The sequence below is a fragment of the Hipposideros armiger genome, unplaced genomic scaffold, assembly GCF_001890085.2.
Source record: "Hipposideros armiger isolate ML-2016 unplaced genomic scaffold, ASM189008v1 scaffold_119, whole genome shotgun sequence".
Taxonomy (NCBI): Eukaryota; Metazoa; Chordata; class Mammalia; order Chiroptera; family Hipposideridae; genus Hipposideros; species Hipposideros armiger.
In genome coordinates, this window is record NW_017731469.1 from 30,524 (window position 1) to 48,266 (window position 17,743).

At 50.7% G+C, this 17,743-nt stretch overlaps 1 protein-coding gene across 2 annotated transcripts; it reads left to right on the forward strand.

Moving 5' to 3' along the window:
• The first annotated feature begins 912 nt into the window (after positions 1-912).
• CXCR3 (C-X-C motif chemokine receptor 3) lies at positions 913-12,863 on the forward strand. Of its 2 annotated transcripts, none has more exons than XM_019648001.1 (3): positions 913-986; positions 10,408-10,490; positions 11,330-12,863. In XM_019648001.1, the coding sequence occupies exons 1-3, from the start codon at positions 938-940 to the stop codon at positions 12,425-12,427; spliced, it is 1,230 nt and encodes a 409-aa protein (XP_019503546.1). In that variant the 5' UTR covers positions 913-937; the 3' UTR covers positions 12,428-12,863. The 2 variants fall into 2 exon arrangements, with proteins under 2 accessions (XP_019503546.1, XP_019503547.1); XM_019648002.1 differs by lacking the exon at positions 913-986 and adding an exon at positions 8,518-8,585.
• Positions 12,864-17,743: the final 4,880 nt, after the last annotated feature.

The window sequence follows — 17,743 nt, forward strand, 5'->3', positions numbered from 1 at the left end:
ATTTATGGCAGCCTTAGGAAGCTAATACAGTCACCAAATGAGTTTGGTAACTCTTGTCTTTATAGCAGAACTTTTCTGAAACCTTTCCTATGGTAATGGGCATTGTTTCCTAAACACAGGCCCTGGACAAGTGTTCCCCAGAATACATCTGGTACTAGGCCATACGCTAGCCAGTAGCTATGACACAAGACCGTTATGTATGACAGAGAGAGCTACTACATCTACCCTTTCAGAACCTACTGTCCATTCATGTATGAACTCATTCAGTAAATATTTATGAGGACCTACTATGTATCAGAAACTATTTAAGGCATTGGATATATAGTGATATGAAAAACCAAAATCATATCTCTTGTCAAAAGTATATTCCAATGGAGTCATCAATACACAAATAATCAAATAAATAGCAGATGCTGTGAAGACTATAAAACAAGTGAAAGCATAGAGAAGGATGGAGTGGCTACTTTCCAGCGCATCTGAGAAGGCCAGGCATTGCATCAGGTGATTTACCTACATGGATCTCATGTGACCCTCTCAACAATAACTTCATCCTTGTTATATGACGTACCTTTTATCTGCACTTTGCAGATGAGGAATCTAAGGCTCAGAGAAGTAAAACGATTTTCCCAAATCATACAGCTATTAAGTGGCTAACGTGGGATTGAAAGCCAGGCCTGCCAGACACCAAGCAAAGCCCACATACTACCGTGTTTCCCCGAAAATAACACCGGGTCTTATATTAATTTTTGCTCCAACATTCTACATTTATTCATGTACAGAAATCTACATTTATTCAAACAGTCATGCCTGGCTGACGATTTTAACTGGGGCTTATGTTTGGGGCAGGGCTTATATTACGAGCATCCTGCAAAATCATGCTAGGGCTTATTTCCCAGTTAGGTCTTATTTTTGGGGAAACACAGTACCACCACGTTACATGGTTCCTGTACTCAGTCAGACTCACACTGAGATCCTGCAAAGTGGAGGTAAAAGCTACGTCATATGACTTGTTCAGTGATTCCCAGTGGAATGGATGGTTCCATGGGTGAGAAGGCTGCACGCAGGAGATCAGATGGCAAAAGATACTTCAAGTCAGAGACTTGCCCTGCAAAATTATTTCAACCCTTTTCTATGTTTGGAAGGTACCCATAGGGTACTGAAACTTCCTGCTTCCTCCCCTGGGTCTTCTCGCCTCTCCTTTCTGTCCTGCCCCATCACCTGGGGCCCTCAGGGCAGAGCCCCAGGGTCCAGCTAAAGGAAGTGTTTACGCCTTCATAGCTCTGAGCCGGAGATGGTGTAGGACTCAGGTAGACACCAGCCAAGCAGTGGTGTTGTCCGCGAGTGGGCCCTTCTCGGCGCAAAGTCCAGGTCCTTGGCAACTCAAGCAAAGAATTGACCGAGATACCAGAGTAAAAAGTAGTTTATTAGAAGAAGTAGTACATTTCAAAGAGTTTGGAGCGGGCCACGCGCAAAGGCGAGGCTCCGAAGGCTCAAAAAAGGGAGGAAGGGGTTAAAAAAGGGAAGAAGTGGTCAAAAACAGAGCAGGGCGGACTTCCCAGGACTTGGAGTTTTTACCCCCTTTCTCTAGAATGGGCTGTTCCCCTATGGGCGTGGGACCACTTGATTGGCACCTGTGCTTGACAAGTGTACTGCGCAGGTGCGAGTGACTGGTCTGATCTAGTTTGGTATTTTGTGCCCATTTGTTTTCCCACAGGGGTAGGTAATTACAATACAAAGGGGAGTTTAGGGTGGAGAGGGGATGTCCCCTTGGCTGTCCCACTCTGTGGGATGTGCAGGAATGCGGAGACCCAATGCCTGTCTCTAACTGCCTGCCTTGTTTTCCCCTTTGAGAGATGCGATCCCCGTGAAATCTCTATGGGAAGTTGAGGGACAGGAGGTCTCTTCTGTATCTGCTTCCTGCTTGGCAGGGGCGTAGAGCTGTCCCTGCCTATTGGGGGATTCACGGAACTCTCGCCCTAGCTGATCTCAGATGAGAGGAAGGGGTCTCGAGCTCCCCCTGGAAGACCCTGTTGGCTTCTTTGGTTGTGACTGACAATCTTGTTGGGGTATCCTCTGTATCCCCAAGGCCCCTGAATGAGGAAAAATAGATTTTAATTAATAAATCTGGTAGCTCTCATGAAGCCTGTGGTCATTTAGCCTGTCACTCAGGTGGCGTCAGTTGTCTGGATTCAGAATGGGTTTGGCATTTAGCTTACTGGCCTGGGGGATATTATGAAGTCACAGACTTCTAAGTAGTTGTCTGAAGCAAGGGTAGGAGATTTCTATGAACAATCTACTGTTAGGATTTAGAAACTGATTTACAAAGCAATCAAGAAGCAGGGGGATAGGAGAATTCTAGGATTCAGGCCAGGAGCAATCTTTAGTCTAGGATTCACACAAACAGGTTAGAAGTGTAATAATCAAAGCCAGGGGCTAAGGAACTAAGAAATTAGGGAGGAGACTTTCCATTTCTATACTTAACATTTCTATAGGAAAGAACACTTAAAAGTTTCTCAGTGGTTAGGGGGCTGCTTGGTTGGACGGTAACAGTGGAAAGTTAGGGTATGCTCGCAACAGCATGTGGCCCAGTTTGGCTAGAATATTCTAGCGAGTAGAGAATCAGGCCAGGCGAGAGGCTGAGGCCAGATCATGGAAAGCCTCCATTCTCTGGGCTGGTGTTAGTCAAAGCGTGTCCTGCAAACAACTGGTGTTTTGGAAAAGTAATAGCAGTGACAGGAAGGGGTGTTATGTGAGAAAATAAAGGTCCCTTGTCAATAAGTTGGAGTTCACAGACTCTTTCTATGCCAGACTTCCTGGACCTGACATGAGGGCACAGTGGATGCCATGCTCATGGAGAAGATGGATGGACATGCACTAGAGGCAGAGTGGGCTGGAGGCAGCCAATCAGAGCTGTGGCTCCCATCTGTAAACCATCCCTACTAACTTGTGTCCCTGCACCCACCTGCTCCTAAAACCATCCCCCTTCTTCCAGCTCTTTCCCTAACCCCACCCCCTCCATTCTCCTCAGCTATCCCACCCTGGGCCCCTTCACATGCCGGCACTTCTCTAGCTACACTATAAGCTGCAATGATTTATAAATACTTTGGGTAGTTATCTGAAAGACCACTATTCAGTGGCAAATATACAAAACCATTCATCCAACTTCCACAGAGGGCTTTCCTACCTAAGCTATTCTCCCCAAACTCTAGAGTCTTTAAAAATATAATTTGCTTTTTTTTTTTTAGACCCAGACAGGCTCAGCTTTGAGCTTTACCACACTGTTGGTTTCCATAGTAACTCTCCCTAGTTCCGGACTCTTGTCCTCGTTTTCTGACCAGGTGCCCAACCGTGGAATGCCTGAGGAGCTGCCTTGTTACGGCTCAGCCGCTCTGGAACCTGGCTTGAGGATTTGCATGATGAGAAGCACACCCATCGCCAGGCCCAGCTTCGTGCCCCTCTGCTCCTCTTAACTTCACATGATGGCCTTTTCCAGCCAAAACAGTAGAGCAGGGTGGTTAAGAGTGTGGACTTTGCAGCTAGAGCCTTGGTTTGAAATCCAGGCTCTGTCACTCACTCACTGTGAGCAAGTTACCGAACGATGTGAGTCTGTCCCCTCATCTTTAAAATAGGAATAGAGGGCAGCCGGTTAGCTCAGTTGGTTGGAGCGCAGTGCTCATAACACCAGGGTTGCCCGTTCGATCCCCACATGTGCCACTGAGTTGTGCCCTCCACAGCTGCATTGGAATAACTACTTGACTTGGAGCTTGGTTCTGGAAGGGCACACTGTTCCCCAATAAAATTTTAAAAAATAATAAAATAAAATAGGAATAGAACTAGAACCTACCTCAAAGACTTGTTAAGAGGATTTGCACGTGTAAAAGCGCCTCAAACAGCCCCTGGCACATGATGAGGGCTATGCAAGCGCTACTGATGAAGACTATTGTTTTTGTGGCCCATCTGTCAGGTCATCCACAGACATTATGGCTGAGCAATTACTGTAGGATTCTGTGAGGGAGGAACTTGTAGTTATCATATGGGAAGGGTATTTTCAATTGGGTGCCTTCTCGAGTTCTTTCTAAGTCCAGCTTTTAGGTCCAGTCCCTTCTGTACCTGCAGCTCAGCATAGACAGCCCAGCCAGCTGGGGTTTGCATCTGAAAGAGACCTCCCATCCCATCACCCATGAGGGCAGCTGGCTTGGTGCCTAGTTGGAGAAATATGGGCTCAACACTAATAGGAGGCAGGGCTTGGGCCATGGCAGTGCTGAGCAGGACATGGGGACAATGTGGTAGTAGGATTTTAGGAAATTTGTTTGGCTTGTTGACACCCTTTCCAGGAGGCCAGACATTCCAGGCAGGTAGAGTCCAGACTGTAGTCAGGCCCATCATCAAGGGGCCTCAAGCAGGGTCCCGAGAAAGCAGCCTAAAGCACAACTGGGGCCCTCCATGGTAAGGACATGTGGAGGGGCACTACTCAGCAGCTTCTGCTCAGTGAGTGCCTTTGAGGTGGGCACCCGGGTTTCCAGGCCGTGCCTTTTCTTCATGGGAGCCCAGCAGCCCGACTGCCTGCTCCTTAGGGATAGCGACCTTCCTGGCAGCCACCTCACCCAGCTTTGCAGTCCCACTTTCATTTGGGCAAAAGGACCCCAGGCTCTCGGCTGGTGATATCTACTGAAGGACACAAGTCCTAATCCCTTCTCATGGGGTTACCCCGAGAGCCTCAGGCACAGCCTATGTTCTCTGAGGACTGAGAGGTTAAAGGTCGCCAGACAGTGGGAAAAGGGAAAAGGCCCAGGAATCTGGAAGCAAAGTGAGCCTGCTGGGAGGACAGGCAGCTTTGCAAAAAAGTTGCAGGGATATACAAAGAACTCCGTTATATCCTTTCCCCATGTCACCAACTGTTGGCATGTTTCCCCATTTGCTTCATCCTTTGTATATTCTCTCTCGCTCTGTATGTCTGTTTTCCAAGTCACATGAAAGGAAGTGGCACATGTGATAGCCCTTGACCCCTAGATGCCTCAGTGTGTATTTCCTACAAACAAAGACATTCTTTTACATGGTCAAAATAGCAAAATAGCATGGATATAAGATTTCTATGTAATCCCCAAGCTCTATTCAAATTTCACCAATTGTCCCAAGTTTTAGCTTAATTTTAATTTCCTTTTTGATAGCTTTTTAATCACAGAGCTAATACTGCAATACAGTCTCCTTGTAAAACATTACAGATAAAGCCAAAGAAATCGTTGCTGAATGCCACCCTCCATCCCAGGCCCTCTAACCTTAAAAGGCATCATAGTGTAACAGGTCAGAGCATGAGGCCTTTGCCACTTGCTGGCTGTGTGGGTTCGAGGGAGTTCCTTAAACTGTCTGTGTTGCTGTTGTCTGTAAGACAGGAATGATAATAGTAACAATGTCATAGGTGCTACATAGTCTTGGGTATTAAATGAATTAAAGTCTTAGAAGAGTGCCCGGCACATAGTTAAGTAATCAATAAACATCAGCTGTTAGTATTATCCTGTTTGGCCTCACTCCGTGGGGCCACCTGAGGAAACGCAAGAAGCGAAAATGCTGATGACTTCACTGCAAGGGATGGCCCAGCTGAGCGATATAGGGGGATAGCCCCCACCTGTTCCCTGTGAGAGCGACTGGGATTCAAGAATCATCCAGGTCAGGTTTCCATCATCAGATTTTTGTGCAGTGTTGTTCCCTGCACCTCTGGAGAGTCTGGACAGGCCCAAGCTGCGGTGGAGTTCCAGGTACAGGGTGGAATGGGGACCGATGCACATCGACCCCAGAGGTGAGGGACTTTCCATGCCAGGCCTTCAGGAGCTGGCCTGCAATGGAATGGAGGCTTCTGGGAGCACTACAGACTATCCTGGGGGTGTTGCAAAACGGGTCTGGCACTCGGCAGATGATTGCTTGGTCGTCCAGGTCCCTCATCCTGGAGAGTCTGACATGTCTTCTCCCTGCTCAGGGGTAGGAGCAGAGTGAGAATAGTGAGGGTGCGCTGAGGTTTACCAATGCTCCCTCTATGGGGCTGTGTGGTAAGTCAGCTGTGGCTCCTATAAAAACCAGTCTTTGGGCAGCAGCATGCTTGCATGGGGGGAGGAGCAGGGTCTCCAGCCCCAGCGATCCGTTCAGCACATTAGAAAGCAGCCTGGATAGGAATATTGACAGAAATCCTGCTGGCTGAGTAGCCCGGAACAAGTCACTTCACTTCTCTGAACCTCCACCTCCATTCTTCATAACGGGTCTGGTAAACTCTGCATCTCCAGGTGGCTGAAAAGTTTAGAAGAGATCATGTGTATGAAAGTATGGGCTTGCTGAATGGAAGCTATTTTTATTTAATAGATTCCAGGCACTTCTGGGGACAGGATGACAGGAAGGTCATTGTCCTTGGTGGTGGGGCTTGGGTCTGGAGGCACCTCCAAACCCCTCTACCCTCCTGCTTTTGCACATCCCTTCTTTTCCAGCAAGATTGACTGCCCATCGCCTGACAAGCTCTTTCTTACTTCCTTGCCGTGGCACCTGCTGTGCCCGCAGCTTGAATTGCTTTGTCTCCCTTTGCCACCTGACAAATGGCAGCAACATCCTCCTTCCCTGGTCCCCAAAAGAATGAGCAGCCTATCGCTTGCAATCTTGCCCCCAGGGGCCTGCACTGCCTAGGCAGCAGCCTCTGGCCCCAGCACTTAGAGAGGGCGTGCTTCACAGGAAGAGGGACAGAGGGATGGTCCCCAGGCCCTGGGCCTCCCTGTGACTTCAGCTCTCCTTCTCTTGAGAAAGTCAGAGCCTGCAGGAGGACCAGGGTCCCAGAACAGTCTAGAGCAGACCCACGCCCCTTCGTGAGGCTAGGACTCTTGTTACTTTAGTGAGAGAAAGGCTCTGCCCCAGCCTAGGCCACGGGGGCTTGGGCCTCACTGAGCCTGCTCCCCTGACAGCCTGGGCCTGGTGGCCAATCCAGGAGCATTTGGAGCAGGGCTCCAGGGGGCTGGCAGAGGGGCTGCAAGAGAGGCTGTGAGTCAGCAGACACTGAGGAGGGGGAGGAAATGGCCCACATACCTGGCTGGTCTGACAGACAGCTGTGGAGGCCCTCCTTCCTGTGAGGGACTGGGCCCAAGGCTCAGACCTCCGAGCCTCCCATCTCCCCAAACCACAGCCCAGAGGTGTGAAAAAAAGAAAAAAAAACAGGGGGAGGGGTGCCAGAGAAGAGACAGGTGCACATTTCACACCTTGACCACAGGTGGGGCCCGGAGCAGCTTCACTCTGACTAACTTCCTCTTAAGCCTTTACAAGAGCTTAGAGTGCATGCCCCTGGCTGGAGGGGTCTCCCCAAGGCCTGGTCTGGGGGCTGCCTGGGAGGGGTTGCTTTAAAACGTTACTAGAAAGGAAGGAAACTGCCTCTCGCTGGGCACCTATCCTGTACCAGGCACTTCCCACATGTGTTGCTTGCAGTCCACAGAGCAACCCTATCACATATGTACTATCTTCATCCCTGCTTTTCAGATGAGGAAACTGAGGTAGAGAGGTGAAATGATTTGCCTGCAATAACACAGCCGGGCAGCCAGGATATTAGGCCAGGACTGGCCAAACCCTCCCAGCTAAGGCAAGGGGCAGTCTTTGTGGGGGAGCCACCCTCGGGCCAAACCAACATGTGCATGCTCCACAAGGCAGTGCACTCGATACAGGGGCGCCCAGTGCCTCTAGCTTTGTAGCTAATATCCCTCTCACTCAGCATTCTCAACTGGGCCCTGTGCCAGGGGCCTGAGAGCCTTGGGAATCTCAGTTGGTTTTATAATAACTCTGCTGAGGAGACCAGCTCAAACCAGTTATGTCATGTGTCCAAGGTCACACAGCTCCACTAGGGTGGAGTCAGGACTGGAGTTCAGCATTCTTCCCACCGCATCAGGGCCATACGGTCACACATCCATACAGCAAGCAGCAAGGGAGAGCTACCTGCCCCACTTCCGCAGGCTGGCCTGTCGGGACACAGCCCTGAAACTCAGGCAGGAAAGCTCTCGGCACCTCCCCAAAGGTCTTGTCTGATGTGCTGTCATTGCTCCTTCCCAGCAAGCAGGGAAGGTGGGGATCATTGTCCCCATGTGACCAATGAGGAGACTGGGGCACAGGAAGGAGACCAGGGATCCCTAGACTGCAAAGTGCCACAAGGACCACCAACATTGCAAGATATGTGTGGAGGACCCACAGTGGGTTGTCAGCTTCTGCTAACACAAGATACTTCTAAAACTATCAGCGATTTCCACCATTGTCTCATAAAGAAAAACTCCTTTAAATACCAAAAAGGGGATGAAGGACAAACTTGCAGAATACAAGACCCTCCTTTAAGTTGAAGAAATAGTTTTTTGTTGTCCTCATTTCTCTCATGTGTAGAAGTCCAGGGAATGGAAACTTCATACACCAGCATCAGGAAACTGTGCTCTTGGCTCCCGCCCCTCTTCCTCATTTTACAGGCGGTCACGTGCCAGGTCCATGCTAACTGCCATCACTTCTGGAATCCTTCCAGTCCCCTCCGCTTACACTGCGCCTGACCCTCTCCTGGCCCTCAGTTCCTTCTGGCCTGGACTCTGCAGGTAACAAGCTGTTTAGAGCAGTGATAGTGACACCTTTTATGCACAGAAGGTAGAGAAGGGCCGTGGGGCTTTGAAGTGTGCATCTTGTCAATAACTTTGAGCTGAATTCCAAGCCCTGGCCCAGGGTCTCTTGTGAAGCACTCTGGCTGGAAACTGGATCCCAAGGCCATGGGCTAGCATTGCCTCTGGTCTCTGTCTCTCCTTTTCATCTGGGGGGACAGAGCAAAAGAGGAGACTGCTTGGAAGGCAAGCTAGGGGCTACCTTTCCCCACTGATAATGAGAACAGGGTGCTATGGAGGGGGAGAAGCAGAGAGGAATGCTGACGCCAAGATTGGGAGAGGAACTGTTAGCGCACAGCCATAAAGGGACTTATTTGCTCAACAAATGCTTCTTACAGTGTTTTCTTAAAATCGGGAGGTACTCTTCCCATACCCTATTCCCCTTCTTCTTGTCTCAGAAGCAACTGCTCTCATGAATTTGTGGCATCTCCAGTCTCTCTTAAACTGCTAGAACAAATAGCTGTATCCAAAACAATACCCTTTTGGTTTGTATGTGGTTAGAACTTATATAAGCGGTGGCAAACCACACGTAATATTCCGTAACTTGCTTCTTCTACCATGTGGTCATTGGATTTTCTAGATGCATCCATATTAAAATATATAGCTTTAGTTCACTTGTTATTTTGTTTTTTGGTTTTTTAAAAGATTTTTATTGGGGAATTGGGGGGATGGGAACAGCGCTGGGGAATTGGGGGAACGGGAACAGACAAGTTGCTGTCGTTTTGTTCTTCAGTCTAGTTGTGGAGGACATTGTTTCACTGGCCCAAGTTGGCACCATCATTGCGCTCTTCCTGGGCAAGGCAGATCAGTCGCCGGCTTCTGGAAGGCCACTCACGCTGGCTGCTGGCTACATACGGTAGCCCATGGCAACCCACTGCCACAGGGACTGCAGCCTACGCCATCGCCGGCGACTCATGGCAGCCCAGCTCCAGGTTGAGCTGTTGTTCAGCATCTTAGCTGTAGAGGGCAGTGTCACTGGCCCTCATATGTGGGATCCGAACCAGGGCCCTCTGGCATCCCAAGCCAGTTCTTAACCATCGCACCACTTGGCCGGCCCTAGTTCACTTGTTTCTAACTGCATGAATATATCATAGTTTATCCATCAAAAAAACCCCAAAACTGAAGGCAGCATGATGAGCAGTAAAAGGTGAGTCAGACAGCCATGGGTCCATTCCTAGCACCCACACTTACTTGCTGTGTCTAGTGAAGACCTTTCTGCTTTCTGGTTAGTCATGGGGATAACCCCACCTAACAAGGGAGTTGTGAGAGAGAAAGCAACTAAAGCAACATCTGGTACATAGCAAGTTCATTTCTAGTAATTCCATTTCCTTGCCCCTCTTGATTAACAGGGATGGGACGGGGCAGGGCGGGGGTGGGTGGTAGCAATAGTAAAGGACTAGATTCTGTGTAATGGATTTCTTTTAAATATTTTCATGTTTTAACATTGATTTCTTTTACAAACTTAACACATTTAATGATCCAGTCTGCAATCATGCAGGACCAATGAGCACAGTTTTCACTTTTTGAGCCTTGACCGTACCAGTGCAGGAGAAGCAGTCCTTCACTTCCCAGCTGCTCTGCAATCCTTCAGAGCCCTCACTGCCCAGCCATTCTCTGCCTTTCCCAAGGTTACTTTCCTGGCCAGGGGAATGGCAGCCATGAGCACTGCACAGCATCGGGTCGAGGTAGGTCTTTGGAGACAACCTATGGAAGAGGTGACTGTTGAGATCTGTGAAACCTTCACTTCCTCTGTGTTGTACAGGTTCCCAACCACAAGCACCAAAGCAGAGGGGCAGACAGCACGCACCCGGCAGCCAGAGCACCAGCCCAGCCATGTTCCCTGAGGTAAGTGGTGCTGCCCAGCCAGGCCTGACCACTCAGCATGGGGAGCATCAGGACAGCAAGGGAGCATCAGGGCTGGCTCACAGCCAGGGCCACCAGAGGGCTGGGTGAGTAGGTAGAGAATGCAGGGCTTGTGTAGAGGGGCCACTGGACTGGGAATTGAAACACTGCCTTGGCCACTGACTTCTGGCAATGACCACCAGTGAGCAACTGCCCTGACCTGCAGGGTGTAGGAGGGAGGCTGGCTCTGCACGGCCTCCCGTGCTTCCTTCAGCTCTGACTTGAAACTTTGACCATTTGGTCCTGGACTGAATTGGCATTGTGCAGGCCTGAAGCTCTGGGTGTTTTGGAAGTGGAAGGAATATTTGTGGTAGAGTTTGGTGGAGGAGCCCTCAGAGGGTGACAGGCCTTGGTGTAAGGGAGGGGGAAGAACAGGGGAGAAAGCGTGCGTTGGGAGGGGCACAGTGATTTGTAGAGGGGCCCCACGGGGGCAGGAAGTTGGGGTCCCCAGACAAGGGCTGAGGAGGGAAGACAAGGGCCAGTGAGCAGGTGGTGGAACTAGGCGGGGAGGAGAAGCAAGGAGAGATGAGGGGCAAGGAGGGCTCTCAGCCCAGGAGGGGCAGCCCAGAGGGTGAGAGAGAATCGACGTTTGAAAAGGAAAGTTACCTACATCCCAGGCCCAGGAGGTGTGGCCTTGGAAGAAAAGCAGGGACAGTGACAGGGTGTGGCCCAGGCTTCAGGGTCAGCCTCACAGAGCTGCTGCTCAGAGAAAGGGCTGTCAGACGCAGTGATGCAGTGATCGGAAGGCCTCAACACAGTGCTTTCCCTCCCTCCCTCCGCAGATCAGTGAGCGCCAGGAGTTCTCAGTCTCTGACTTAGACTTCTACTCGGAAAACTACAGCTCTAGCTATGAGTTCGGGGCAGAATACGAGAATGGCTCATGCAGTGAGTCACCGCCCTGCCCCCAGGACTTCAGCCTGAATTTTGACCGGGCCTTCCTGCCAGTCCTCTACAGCCTCATCTTCGTGCTGGGGCTGCTGGGCAATGGCGCCGTGGCAGCCGTGCTGCTGAGCCAGCGCACGGCCCTGAGCAGCACCGATACCTTCCTGCTGCATCTGGCCATGGCCGACGCACTGCTGGTGCTGACCCTCCCCCTCTGGGCAGTGGATGCTGCGGTCCAATGGGTTTTCGGCTCTGGGCTCTGCAAAGTGGCAGGCGCCCTATTCAACATCAACTTCTATGCGGGGGCCTTCCTGCTGGCCTGCATCAGCTTTGACCGCTACCTGAGCATCGTGCATGCTACCCAGCTCTACCGCCGGGGGCCCCGGGGTCGTGTGGCCCTCACCTGTGTGGTCATCTGGGGGCTCTGTCTGCTCTTTGCCCTCCCCGACTTCATCTTCCTGTCAGCCCACTATGACGACCGACTCAATGCCACCCACTGCCAGTACAACTTCCAGCAGGTGGGCCGCACGACTCTGCGCCTCCTGCAGCTGGTGGCTGGCTTCCTGCTGCCCCTGCTGGTCATGGCCTACTGCTATGCCCGCATCCTGGCAGTGCTGCTGGCCTCCAGGGGCCAGCGGCGGCTGCGAGCCATGCGGCTGGTGGTGGTGGTAGTGGTGGCCTTTGCCCTCTGCTGGACTCCCTACCACCTGGTGGTGCTGGTGGACACCCTCCTGGACCTGGGGGCCTTGCCGCGCAACTGCAGCCGAGAGAGCCATGTGGACGTAGCTAAGTCAGTCACGTCAGGCCTGGGCTACATTCACTGCTGCCTCAACCCGCTGCTCTATGCCTTTGTGGGTGTCAAGTTTCGCGAGCGCATGTGGACACTCCTCCTGCGCCTGGGTTGCCCTGGCCAGAGTGGGCAACAGAGGCAGCCACCGTCTTCCCGCAGGGATTCGTCCTGGTCTGAGACCACAGAGGCCTCCTTCTCGGGCTTGTGAGACTAGGCTGGGGGCTCCCCTTTCACCATGGAGCCTGACTCCCTCACATTCCAGGCTCCTCCCTCCCTCTGCCCTTGGCCTTGCAACCCAGACATACACTCCTGGGGTTCCCCGGCAGCCCCAGCACCACCAAGTCTCCCAGGGCACCACCCTCCCTGGCTCTGGGGACTTTGCCCTTACTGTTCCTTCGTTGCCAAGCCCCACCCTGCCCCTTCAGAGTTGGCTGCCCCAAGTCCCACCAGCCTCCTCATTCAGTAACTAGACCTTGGCCTTCCCCATATGCAGGGAGCACGGGGCAAACAGCATGGTGGAAGCTGCCCCTTTGGGGCCTTGGCCCAGGGCTCCAACCCAGCGGTGACTGCCTGTGGCCCCCAAGACCTCTGTATTTGCTTGCTGTTACTTTTATGTCTAAAATTCTGCCTAAAACTTTTCAATAAACGAGACAATCAGGACAAAGTTGTGGGAGTAGTACATCATTACAGCCAGCTCTTCCCAGGCTCTGGAGATGTACTTCCTGCCAGCCGATGACGCCTATTAATACCTGTCTGGCCATCTCTCTGCCCTCCTGGGCACCCTTGTCACTCACAGGGAAGCACCTAGGTACATGGGTGCAGGGTAAGCAGTGAGTCAACTGGCTGGCTGGACACTTTGGGGCAGGGGCATTCCAACATAAAAAAGACATAGTCCCTGTAGCCCAGAAGCTGAGGCTGGCAGGAAAGTGTGCTGAGAATGCACAATACCGAGCCGTCTAGGCCACGAGGCAAACACGAGACACACGCAGTGAACCTGAAGCTCAGCACTGTGGCTGCAGCCATTTGGGAAGGCTTCCTGAAGACCGAGATGTGCAGACTGTAAAGGGAAAGTCCTATTTCCAAGGGCAGAGAGAAGGAAAGATGGTACTTCCAGGCAAAAGGGCAGGCAGAAGAAAAGTACAGTGACTGAACACAGCAATGCTTATTGGGGGAATCGTAAGGGGTCCCAACTGGCTGGAGTTAAGGATTCAGGTAGGGCAAGGCTTGAAAATAAGAGTGAATGTGAGTTTGGGATCAGGTCATGGTATCAGAGACCAATTAGGAGGCCAGCAGAGGTTAGTGGTCAGAGGTGATGCCGGCTTTTACTAGGCAAATGTTATGGGGATCAAAAAACAGTGACTTACAGTTATGAGCACATAGGCTACCTGCAGGAGGCATGTGTGGGCTGTAGGAAGCATTTTCCCATGACTATAGCAGGGGTGGAAGTGAGTGGAAGAAATGACCAGTGCTCCGCAGAAGGACGAGTGACAGGGCTACTGAGTTAAGGCAGAGGTGGGACCACTGCACTGTCAGTTCCCCTAATTAAGTCACCAATGTGCCATGAGCCAGCTTCCCAGGCCAGATGGACCTTTTGTGTGTCTGCAGATATGGCTAGAGGTGGGACTATAGAGGAGGGACCCAAGGAATCAGCTGGGGAAGCTCTTAGCAGCCTGTGTACACACCCAGTGCCATCTACCCTGCTGCTTAGGCTTCTGTTAATGGCCATTAAAAGAACACTCAGGGGCCAGCCGAGTGGCGCGATGGTTAAGAACTGGCTTGGGACACCAGAGGGCCCTGGTTCGGATCCCACATGTGAGGCCCAGTGACACTGCCCTCCACACACACACAAAAAAAGAACACTCAGCACCTGCAAAATGAAAGAACAATGGGAGGAGAGGAAACGACAGAATACATCCAGCCTCTAAAAAGTAGCAGTGATGACAGACTAGTAAAGATGTGTGTGGCAGTCTGAAGAATGAGTCCCCAGAGACGTCCACACCCTAATCCCCAGATTTCGAGAGCGTTACCTTCTGTGGATGGGAATTGAGGTTGCCAATCAGCTGACCTTAAAATAAGAGCCTCCTGGGATGGTCGAGTGGCGCGATGGTTAAGAACTGGCTTGGGACGCCAGAGGGCCCCGGTTCGGATCCCACATATGAGGGCCAGTGACACTGCCCTCTACAGCTAAGATGCTGAACAACAGCTCAACCTGAAGCTGGGTTGCCTTGAGTCGCTGGCGACGGCGTAGGCTGCAGCCCCTGTGGCGGTGGGTTGCCATGGGCTACCGTGTGTAGCCAGCAGCCAGCGTGAGCGGCCAGCAGCCGCAGTGAGCGGCCGTCCAGAAGCCGGCGACTGACCTGCCTCACCCGGGAAGAGCACAATGATGGTGCCAACTTGGGCCAGTGAAGCAACGTCCTCCACAACTAGACTGAAGAACAAAACGACAGCAACTTGTCTGTTCCCCTCCCCCAATTCCCCAGCACTGTTCCCATCCCCCCAATTCCCCAATAAAAAAATCTAAAAAAATAAAATAAAAAAAATAAGAGCCTCCTGGATTATCCAGGTGGGCCCAATGTTATCTGCAAAGTGAAAGAGGGAGGGATAAGGGGAGAGTCAAAGAGATGTTGCTGTAAGGATAGAATATTATAAAATTCACAGAAATAAAGAAACTAACTCAAATTATTACTTATATCATAGGAGATTTTATACTTTGGTTTTTTTAAAAGATTTTTATTGGTGAATTGGGGGGATGGGAACAGTGCTGGGGAATTGGGAGAAGGGGAACAGACAAGTTGCTGTCGTTTTTGTTCTTCAGTCTGTGGAGGACGTTGCTTCACTGGCCCAAGTTGGCACCATCATTGTGCTCTTCCCGGGCGAGGCAGATCAGTCGCCGGCTTCTGGACGGCTGCTCAGGGCGGCTGCTGGACGCTCACACTGGCTGCTGGCTACACACGGTAGCCCATGTCAACCCACTGCCACAGGGGCTGCAGCCTACGCCGGTGACTCACGGAAGCCCAGCTCCAGGTTGAGCTGTTGTTCAGCATCTTAGCTGTAGAGGGCAGTGTCACTGGCCCTCATATGTGGGATCCGAACCAGGGCCCTCTGGCGTCCCAAGCCTGTTCTTAACCATCGTGCCACTCGGCTGGCCCGGAAATTTTATACTTTTATATTATTCATATTTAATACAAGCAACATTTAATAATACTACATTTGGGGTGACTTCCTGTCAAGGTGGCAGAGTAGGTAAACTGTGCTCACCTCCTCCACAGTCACATCAAAATTACAACTAAATTATAGAACAGCCATCATTGAGAACCACCTGAAGACTAGTCGAACACAATTCCTGTAACTAAGGGTATGGAGAAGAAGCAGGAAAAGACAAGGAAATGGACCCCCCCCAGGGCCTCCGGAGTGGAACGCAGCCCAACCCGCACCTACATTTTAGCCAAGTGAGGTCTGCGCCAGACTTGTGACCTGCAGAGTTCCAAGAAACGTGTGTTGTTTTAAGTCACTAAGCTTGTGCTAATTTGTTATAGCAGCAGTAGGGAACAAATATATCATGATTCCAGTCTACACCCTAGATAGCTCCCAGAGGTGGGGTGGCAGGGTGCTGCAGAAGTACCTGTGAGCAGTCACAAAAATCAAAGAAACCCAGGATAGAGGATGCCCTTCCAGGCACATCCCAGACAGCATCGCATGTCCAGGGAACTTGGACAAATGACCCAAGGGCTTGTTCTGCTCTCGGCACACGCTGTCAATAAACAAACTTTGCTAACAAATGAAGTGCAGAAAACATTTTCTTGGTTTTCAAAAAAAATTATTAACAATAACATGGGCTCAGATGGCTTCGTTCAATGTCAAGAGAACCTAAGTTAACAAACAATACATGTTTATCTTTTCTTTCTAGGTAGATATGACAGGTTCCACCTACTGGCAGCCTTGCTTTTGAATGAACTGCTGCCTTTAGCATGTATTCTCTTTCCAGCCTTACTCTCATTATCTCAAGTGACGACAACTCTTGGAATTCATTTCTCTTTTGCATTGTGTTCTACATGTTAAACTAAGGCATCTAAGTAAGACCTAAGGCAATCTGGAGGGCTTCCGAAGGCACAAAATGCTTAGCGATAGAATCATTGCTTAAGGAACAATTGGATTAATAACATGAAGCTTTAAAACGGGCTTAAATGCTAATATTCATAACTTCATAAAACAAAGATATTTTTCTAAAACTACTTTGCCAGTAGAGGACTGAGCTCACAGATACCCTCTCAGATAACCTCAAGGATTTTGCATTAGTTTCCTGACAAAAAATTCCTGGCTGAGCGTTCTCATCACTCCCTTATGTTTGATCCCAGGCATCTGGCACTGAATAATTTTATAATACTGCTGCATGAACTTAGCAAATGGCCTCACATGGGGCCAAAAGGGGGTGCCGTCTTTCCGAGTTAGTGGCACCATGGACAGAGGCCCCTTGCACAAGGCGTACATGAAGCGGTTGGTGTCCAGCGACTTGGTGTAGCGGCCGATCTTAAAAAGGAAAGAGCACACAGCAGAGGAATCAGTCACTGTAACTCAGCCTCCTCTCCCCACAGCTGGCCTTGCGCCCACAGCCAGAGTTCTTGGAGGTCCTCAGAGAGGGGGGCACCAAGTAGTGGCATTGGTCAGGCTGCCTCAAAAACTGGAGGAAGAGGGCATGGAAAGGACTAGAGAGGTTTTACTCCTCGAATCAGAGTGCCATGTATGGGTACTTCCTAATAAAATCACTGAAGAGCCACTTGGAGGCTATAGAAAAGACATAATTGGAAAGTCTGAGCAGAAGGATCTTACCTGGATTTGCAACGAACACACTCGTAATAAATCTTGTAGTAAATCTTGTCGTTGTGGTAACAGGTGACCATCAGCAGCTCCAGGTGCACGATGTTCGCTTTCCTGGCATAATACTTCCATGTGTTACCATGAGCAACACGGATGCCATGGAACATCCAGGAAGCCGCATGGCATAGTTCCTGGATCAAAGTATCCCAGACTCGGTGTTGGAGGAGTATTGAAGAGAAACATGAGCACTGAAAGCAAATCCCGACCAGCCCTAGACTCTCAACCCTGTAGACAGAAGCCATCTTATATAAGCACATGCACACAGACATGCGTGCTCTCATCCCACGATTCTGAAAGTGAAAATTCCTACCCACGTCAACCTGATTTTGTTTATGGCTGAGCCTTGGGTAACTGAGTCTTGTCAGAGCAGCTCCGACCTGCTCATCTTTCTATGGGACACTGCTAGAAATACACCCGGCCAAGACCTGGTTTCTGCCCTCCAGAGATGTAAGTGGACAAGGTGGAGGACAATGAACATGGCTGTGGGACTTGGTCAGGAGAAGCGCCATGGAGAAACTGGGACCTGAGCTGGGCCCTTAACAATTGACTGGATTTGCAAAAGCAGGAAAGCCACTCTAGGTGTGAAGAATGTGAGCAAAGATTGAGTCCAGGAAAGTGCGTGGTGTCTCCTTAAAGCCAGTGTGCAGCA